The sequence below is a fragment of the Grammomys surdaster genome, unplaced genomic scaffold (assembly GCF_004785775.1).
Source record: "Grammomys surdaster isolate TR1022 unplaced genomic scaffold, NIH_TR_1.0 237, whole genome shotgun sequence".
In the NCBI taxonomy this organism is placed as follows: Eukaryota; Metazoa; Chordata; class Mammalia; order Rodentia; family Muridae; genus Grammomys; species Grammomys surdaster.
Window position 1 is genome coordinate 2,758,346 of NW_021604682.1, and position 8,450 is coordinate 2,766,795.

The window sequence follows — 8,450 nt, forward strand, 5'->3', positions numbered from 1 at the left end:
CTCTCTCTCTCTCTCTCTCTCTCTCTCTCTCTGACAAGAAAACTAAAAGCCTTATTCAGAAAGATTTGCCTAGAGAGTTAGAAATAGAACCGAACCCAGATTTTCTGACCTCCAGCCCAGGGGTATTCACAGCTTAAAATAAAAACTAGGGCAGTCTGGACTAGAGAGACCCTTCAGAACTCAGTCCTCTGAAGGACCTCAGCAGGTAGATTTCTCAGTGTAGTATTGCATCCTTGCAGGATCTATTTTAATCTATTTTAGTCGTCTTCAATGCAACCGGAAATACCCTTATGCCTTTGCTTGATACCTTTGGTAAGTGATTTGATTTCTTTCTGTACTTTATGTACATGGGTACTTTTGTCCGCATGTACATATGCACACCAGAAGACGGCATCATCAGATAGTAAGCTGTCATGTGGGTGCTGGGAATTTAACTCAGGATCTTCAGAAGAGCAGTAAGACAGTAACAGCTCTTACTCACTGATATCTATCTATCCATCTATCTTCTATCTATCTATCTATCTATCTATCTATCTATCTATCTATCTATCTATCTATCTAGAGAAGGTTCCTGGCTGTCCTGGAACTCACTCTGTAGACCAGGCTGGCCTTGAACTTAGAGATTCGGAGATCTGCCTGTCTCAGCCTCCGGAGTGCTATGATTAAAGGCTTGAGCCACTGCTGCCTGGCAAGTGGTTTCACTTCTAAGGCCTCAGGCTTAAAGGGCCCTCTGTCTCCAAACCTCAAGTTACTCAGCTATTAAATGGGTCTGATAAGTTTGGGGTTTCTGGTGAGGGTAATGACTAGAGACTTGGGTTCTTTTAGCACAGACGTAATAGAGGGGAGACCTGGGTGTGTGCAGGGTTGGCAGGCAAGGCTTTAATGGGCCTATGGCTAAGGAGTGGAGATGGGACAAGACTAGGTTTTCTCCTGGAACAAAATGAGAAATAGGCCTCTGGAGGTTTGTCAGGGTGGGTTAGACACAGGTGGTGGTCACCTTGCTGGCAGAGCTCACCTGTAGTCTTTTCAAAAGCCCTCAAGGAGTCTAGTCTGATCCCAAATTTCCATGATAGTGGCCTTGAACTCCCGATCCTGTTGCCTCCCTCCCCCAGAATAATGGGTGACAGAATAATGGGTGTGTACCTTGTACCTAGTGTCTTCGTATACTTAAGGACATCAGGTGGGGGTGGTAACTACAGGACCCTGGGTGATTAAGTTATATAAGCTACTGAAAGATTAGGAAGGCAGACCAGCTCAAAAAAAAAAAAAAAAAAGATTAAAAAAAAAACAGTCAATCCTCATGCAGGGATAGAGAATTTCATCTGAATCTTAAGGCTGCCCCGTCTTTTCATCCCTTCCAAATCACCCATCAGACATCTCTAGACTCCAATGAGCAGTCTTCATCAGAAGTAGACTTCAGACCCCTGAAAAGGAATCTTAAACACTCAACACCGTAACCAATATCCAAAGGTGTTTCTCTACAGCAAAACAGTGGGAAACTATTATTTAAGTATGCCATAGTCGAGCGTCACTGTTGACAGGATTTAGAGTTACCCTAAGGTGGACACCTCTGCGGGTGTCTGTAAGGATGTTTCCAGAGAGCTTTAACTGAGAATTACTTACCCTGCATATAAATGGAGCACCAGCCGGGCACCAGCTCCTAGTTCCTTCCAGTTCCCGGAAGGTGAAGTCTCAGAGCTCAGGGTCATTTCCGCTGCCCTACCTTGCCCACCGTGATGGACTGAACCCTCAATATGTGACCTGAAATAAATCCTTCTCCCCTCAGTTTCCCTTTTGTATGTTTTTTTTCGTCATACGAACAAGAAAACTGTCTAATGCGCCCAAGTGTGGTGTGAGGGGTTGACCTCTCTCATGGTGACCTTTGACCCGACTAAGGACAAGCGAAACTATAGGGTTTTTCTGGGTTTTGTGAACTGAATAGAAAATGTCCTCCAAAGGCTCCTCCTGTTTTGAATACTTGCTTCCCCAGCTGGTGGAAGCTTCAGACTGTGGGAGGAGTCAGGTCACGGGGGGCGGGGCAAGTCCTTAGAGAGATGCTATCCCCACCCCTCTCCTCTTTACCTCCGGTTCATATTTCCCCACTGTCGTATTCTGCCAAGCACCCATAGGTCAGACCTCCTGAAATTCTAAGCCAAACTAAAAGCTTCTCCCAGGCATTCTGTCGCGTGGAGGAAAAAAGTAGCTAATACATTTGGTAATGTGCAAACTGTAGAAAAATGCTTTTAAATTGTAACTCTTAATTCGAACCCATAAACCATCCGTTTTGCATTTACCGAAAGCTTCTTGGCATATGCCTGGCACGGAGAGGCGATAAACGGAGCAGACACAGGCAAGGTCTTGCTATGTTAAGGGCGCATTAGGTTGGGTCTTACTGAGTTGTGTTTATGGGGGAGGCCAGACAGGCTCTTGTTAAATATGTGTTTAAGTTTGTGCAAGGTCTTTGTGTGTGTATGCGCACGCACTCGTTTATGTAGAGTCTCCATATGGTGCATGTGTACATGTCAGGGAAGTTAGGCAGGGCTTGCTATATCGTGTATAGTACACTAGGCAGGGTTTTGGTATGTTGTATCTATATGGGAGGGGACTTAGGTGAGGCCTGGCTATGTGTAGAGAAAGTGTAATGGACTCTTGCTATACTGTATGTGTCTACCTCCCATGTAGCTGGTAATAAAGGCATGTACCACAACCCAGACTCAGGTTAGGAGACAGCCTTGGGGGGGGGGGCAGATGTTAAGCGGGTGTTGTTGGGGGCCTAGAAAACCACTCCAGCCAGTATGTACTGGGTGGTCAGCTTGCAGAAATATGGGCCCTGACCAGGCAGTTCTGGGATCAGGTCTTTGTGACTGAGGGGAAACAACTGAGTTTCCTTGGGATTCTTAGCCTTAAAATGTATAAAGTTACATCTTCTTAACTCGGATGACCCAAAGCATACAAAGGTCACACCTAATCTGTACTACCAAGGAGACTTGTCTTTGTTCTATGTAGTAACATTGTAAAATAATGTTGGTTTTTTTTTTTTTTTCATTCTCTGCTGGGCTTAGTCTTAGTCTTTTTTGCGCAAGCTCCTTGGCTCCCCGGGGTATTGACCAGGAAGTTGCAGACGCTGGTAGTCTCCTAGCAACCAGGTCGCCTGGTAATGGGCCAAGCGCTCTGGCTGGCAGATACCAGGAGACTTCAAGCACTAAGGCAAGTGAGGCAGCTGCAGCTGGTAGGTGCCTGGCACAGGGCGTGGGGGGCTTCCTGACCCACCCAGTTCCATTCACACAGAGCTGGTGCCCTCACACCCTGGGTCTGGCCTTTCCCACTGGTGGCAAGATTCCTGTAGTGTGTATCCTTTACAGGAGGGCAGCCCATGTCCCAGAGACTAAGTTTCCTTGGAGTGGAGATGGCTGTTACCTTCCCAGTCTGGCCCTTTTCCTCCTCGTTTGGCTAGTGGTCTGCGTTAGAGTCTGGCTTTTTTTTTTTTTTTTTTTTAACTTCAGAGTTGAGTCCAGCCTGCTCCTGCAATAGTGATCAGGATAATAACCACAATCAATATATTTCAAGTTCTGGCCAGCCAGGCTCATGAGTATCAGTTATACGACAATGTTGGAAGGGCAGGAAGGGGCAGGAAGGAAATACTTACTGCCTAACTCTTCAGCCACAGAAAAGATACACGTGGCAGACGGAATGACTTGTTAAGGGTTACTCGTGGCCCAAGAGTATATCTCATCGTTAACCCTAAAGCCACATTGCCTATGGCCGTCCAAAGAGTATATGTGGGGGTTAAGAAATCATTCTTTAACCTTAATCTCTTCTTGAGAAGATGTCCTAAGCATTGTTCCTGAGGCAAAGGAGCAAGACTTCTATTTGAATAACTTCTAGCTTTACCAACTCACTAGCCAAAATCTATTTCCTAAGCTGTTGAGTTAGTGCCTACCAGTTAGATGGATACTAATTATTGCTGTCGCCAGCTAAGCAGGAGAACCAACGGAGAAAACATGTTGGTTTTTACTTGATTGGCCTATCCCCTTCCCGACTCCCCTTCTCGGCCCCTCCCCACGTTTTGGTGCCTGTGACTAAGGAACCAATCTACCAAGCACCCCCCCCCCCCCCAGAAGTTTCTTCTGTCATTGGGCCACACCTGCGCTGTGACCTTGAGAAATCCGGTCAGCCTCTGTTTCCTTCTCAGTAAATCCAGATGAAAGTTACCACCATCCTGTTTTGTCTTCACAGACAGTTAGTTTTGAGGCTGAGATGGATAAGCTTTTACATGATAATAGTAATAATGACAGGTTTGTTGTTGTTGTTGTTCTTTTTTTTTTTTTTTTTTAGCAGTTTCTACAGAGTTTCATTTCCAAAGTCCTTTGGCAGCTGTGCAAAGATGGCTCATGCCCGGATCTCCATGTATATGCCTCCTGACATTGACCCTACAAAAGCCGCCATTGCATATGGCTGTTGGGCCTTGCGAAAGCTGAATGAGGAGCTCCAATCAGACGATCTCCTGACCAGGCAGAAAGCCGTAGTGGCTCTGTGTGACCTCATGCATGATCCTGAGTATGTCTACGAGGCCATCAACATAGGTGAGAGCCTCACACCCCCACGGTAATCACGCCGAGTGTGGAGGGAGGGCCAGGGGGAGGGGCCTGGTGTAGCTCAGACATCAGACGGCGTCAGTAGTAAGAGCTGCTACTTATGAAGGTGGATTTCAGGCCAGCAGTGCCCCCCAAGTGCAGCGCTAACCCCCCAAGAGAGGGAACATTCTCAGTCTCAAACTCAAGTGTTCAGGAGAGGGGTGTGAGTCAAAGGTTGCCTAACCTATACGTTAAATAGGAGAGGCTGGAGAGATGGCTCAGTGCTCAGCAGTACTTGCTATTTTTGACAGAGGACCTGAGTTCAGATCCCAGCTCCGACATCAGAGAGCACACAACCATCTGCAACACCAGTTCCAGAGACCCGAGGTCTCTGTCTTCCATGTGCATTTGCACACACACCTAGATATAATTTTAAATAATATAAAGTAAATCTTTAAAAATTTAAGCCGGATCTCTTTATATGCTAAATCTGACATCCCTAAATCTAACTAAATCAAAGGCATGGTAACTAGTTCGTGGAATATATCTTTTTTTTTTTCTTTTTCATTATGCCTATGTGTCTGTAGGTGGGTAGGTGTTAATGATAATATTTAAACCAGTGGCACCCAATCTTGATTGTTGTCACGAGGCCACCATGTTCCCGACTAGGCAAGGCATGAGGTCACGAGTGGTGGTGTGTTCCCACTGCTGCTCGGCTCAGGCCGCTGGCTCAGGTGGGCCAGGAGCAAATGGCCCTGACACCCACGAGATGCCAGTGTGGGAGACCGCTCTGCCAATCTGTCTCTCTCCTCCTCCGCCAGCTCCTCCTCTTCCTTCTCCTCTTCCTCTCCTTACTCCTCCCACATTAGCTCCTCCCAAATTACCGAGTTTATTGTAAAATGTGTGTGTGGGGTTATACTGCTACAGGTAGGTGCTTGTGAATATGAGTGCTTGTGGAGATCAGAAGAGGGCATCTGATCCCCAGAGCTGCAGTCATATGTGGCTGTGAGCTGCTTCGTGTAGGTGCTGAGAATTGACTTCAGAGCCCTCAGCAAGAGAGGCATGCATTCGACAGGTTTCCAATCTGACCTCATGTCTCTCCTGAGATCAAAGAAATGTCAAGGACATTTTTTTTCTTTTAACCCCAGGGCTGACTTAACAAGAGGAGGAACTAATAGAAAAAAAAAAGAAAGAAAGAAAAAAAAGGAAAGGTTGGGGATTGAGTTCAGTGGTAGAGTGCTTGCCTAGCAGGCAAAAGGCCCTGGGTTTGGTCCTCAGCTCTGGGGGGGTGGGGAGGCAGGCCTGAGGGACACACAAGGCTGGGTGGAGTGGCACATGTCTTTATTATCAATACCCAGGAGGCAGAGGAAGGTGGATTTCTGTGAGTTTGAGGCTGGCAGCCTGATCTACATAGTGAGCTCCAGAATGGCCAGAGCTATATAGTAAGACGCTGTCTCAATAAATAAATAAATGAACAAATGAATGAATAAATAAATAAATACCAGCGGTGGGGATGGAAGAATTACGAGGAGGCTTAAATGAGATTATCTGTGGGTGTAAGCCCCTTCTACTAACAAATGCTGTGCCATTGACCCGATTCCCGCAAAGCCAAAGCACAGACCTTTAGTACTTTCCTGTTAACCAAACACGGGGTCATGTGTTGACTTCTAGCTGATTTTCTTTGGGCTGGCAGATGTTCAAACGTTTTCCTGTCCCCCACAGGCTGCCTGGAGAGCCTGAAGGATCTGCTGAAGGATGACGATAACCTGGTACGGATAAAGACCACCGAGGTGCTGTACATCATGGCCACCCATAACATAGGCAGGTGGGCAACCAGTGATGAAAACCAATGTCACGGCTAGAAATTGTACTAGTCCATCCCGGGGTAGACGTCCTTGAGTGACCCCGAGCGCTCTTTTACCGAGAGTACTCATCTCTGGTGGCGCCTCTATTTGTGGATGACAATTCTCTCTGTAGGGCAATTTGGTTGTTGCTGTGGTGGCTGAGCAGGATTCTCTTCCAGACCTTTCTCTTGGTGTTGGGGATTAAATCCAGGGTTTCATGCATGCTACGCAGGTGCCCTACCTCCAAGCTGTACTCTGGTTCTGTTCTAGACTGATCTTTATGTTAGCCCCTGGCTCTGGGCTTCTCACGTTTGAAAGCAGAAAGTTCTGATCCTTTAGCGACCTCTCTGTACCTGCTTCAGCTGGACGGTGATCAGGAGCTATGGGGGTGCGGGGGACATGTGTAGTGGGGTACACAGAGTCAGTCTGAGCCTTAATTCAAGAAGGTAGGTCAATGCTGTGGTCAGAGCAGTGAAGTAGGGATGTGGGCTCTGTCCTGATGCTGGTGGGACAGCCTTTCCTGCTTTGCAACCTAGCCAGATCTCTTGATCCCACTTTGTCTAAAACAGCAGTTCTCAACCCGTGGGTCTCGACCATTGAAAACCACATATTTCCGATGGTCTTAGGAATGGAGGCACCACTCAGTAGCAACATGACAGTTCTGAAGAAGCAACGGAAATAAATTTGTGGCTGAGGATTCCTAAGGCCATCGGAAATGTGTTTCCCAATGTTTGCACCATCAGAGATAGGAGTTTTCCTGTGGCTGCGACCCACAGGCTGAGAGACCTGCTGGTCTAAGATAACCTTGGGGAGAGGGAGACCATTTTGTTTTGGAGTTGGAAACTGGAGAGCCACTTGACTCCCCTGTGCTCCCAAGGCTGGGTTTTGCTTGGGCATTAAGAAGCCCTAATGCTTGGGGGAGGCTGTCGAACCTCTGGACATGGGTCCTAGCTGTCAACACATAGAGCTGTCGGCATGGGTTCTTATGGGTCACAGCCAAGCCCAGGGTTCCAGCTGGTGTCAGCTTCTCCCTCCTGATTTGCTGATTTCCTGCCATGAAACTGAGCCAAAATACATCTTAAAGTTGTCTCCCACCACAAGTGTGTGCTCAGTGTAGGATGCTAAACTTAGCCTTTCCCCTGTAGACTATAATAGATAAAGAAGGTAAAAGGTCCCAAGCAAATATCATTGGTTCTAAATATTACTCCCAAGTTCAGTGGTGAGCACCCCCTACCAAGTGTATGCCACACCCTTTTCTCCCCCCCCTTCCTTTTAGTGATGACAAGCATTGAAATTCAGGGCTTTGCATATGCTAAGCGACTCTAGAACTAAGCTACATCTGCAGCCCTCAGTGGTAACATCACTACTATGGCCGGTGGCTCACCAAGCCCCAAGTGACTGCCAGAAACCTCCCGTGTTGAGCCTCTTTCACCGGCCCATCACGGGAGTGACGAAGAGGCTGGATGAGGATGGCTCTCTAAACATGACATTTTGGCACCTCCTTAATCCACACTGCGCCCCTGCGGACAGGAAGCCCCGTGGCGATCTAACTCTTGATCCTTTGCGGGCGCACAGTCACACCACTCACTTATTTTCAGTTTTTCTCTCCAGGTGTTTTTATCTTTATATTTTTTAAATCATCATCCAATATTCATTGGAAATCATGGATTCTATCATGACATTTCCAAGCAGGTAGACCCCGGGCTTTCTTATTCCCACCGATTCTGTTACCTGGTCTTGTCTCCTTATCTCTTCCCTTTGCACTCGTCTTCCTCTTCCTAAATACCCTTTCATGCTTTACCAGTGAGCTCTATCCCCAGCCTCCATCCCTCCCATCATTCCTCCTTCCCTCCATCTTGCCGAATCTAGAAGGCTAACCCTGAACTCCGGGGTACAAGTGATCCTCCTGTCAGAGCCCCGAAGTATTGGGATTGAGAAACACACTAGCACGTTTCAAAGCATGCCTGATGTGGAGTGGATTACTGTGTGTGTGTGTGTGTGTGTGTGTGTGTGTGTGTGTGTGTGTGTGTGT

General features: G+C 47.2%; 1 protein-coding gene across 3 annotated transcripts in view; it reads left to right on the plus strand.

The window, feature by feature from the left end:
• The window catches only part of Rsph14 (radial spoke head 14 homolog), an 88,760-nt gene that overhangs the window by 9,573 nt on the left and 70,737 nt on the right, over positions 1-8,450 (plus strand). The window contains exons 1-3 of one of the 3 annotated variants that reach the window (XM_028773938.1): positions 3,151-3,207; positions 4,336-4,583; positions 6,297-6,399. In XM_028773938.1, the coding sequence (XP_028629771.1) occupies positions 3,158-3,207; positions 4,336-4,583; positions 6,297-6,399 (401 nt within the window). In that variant the 5' untranslated portion in view covers positions 3,151-3,157. Of the gene's footprint in view, positions 1-3,150; positions 3,208-4,335; positions 4,584-6,296; positions 6,400-8,450 lie in introns of those variants that run through there. The other 2 variants (XM_028773939.1, XM_028773940.1) reach the window with 2 other exon arrangements.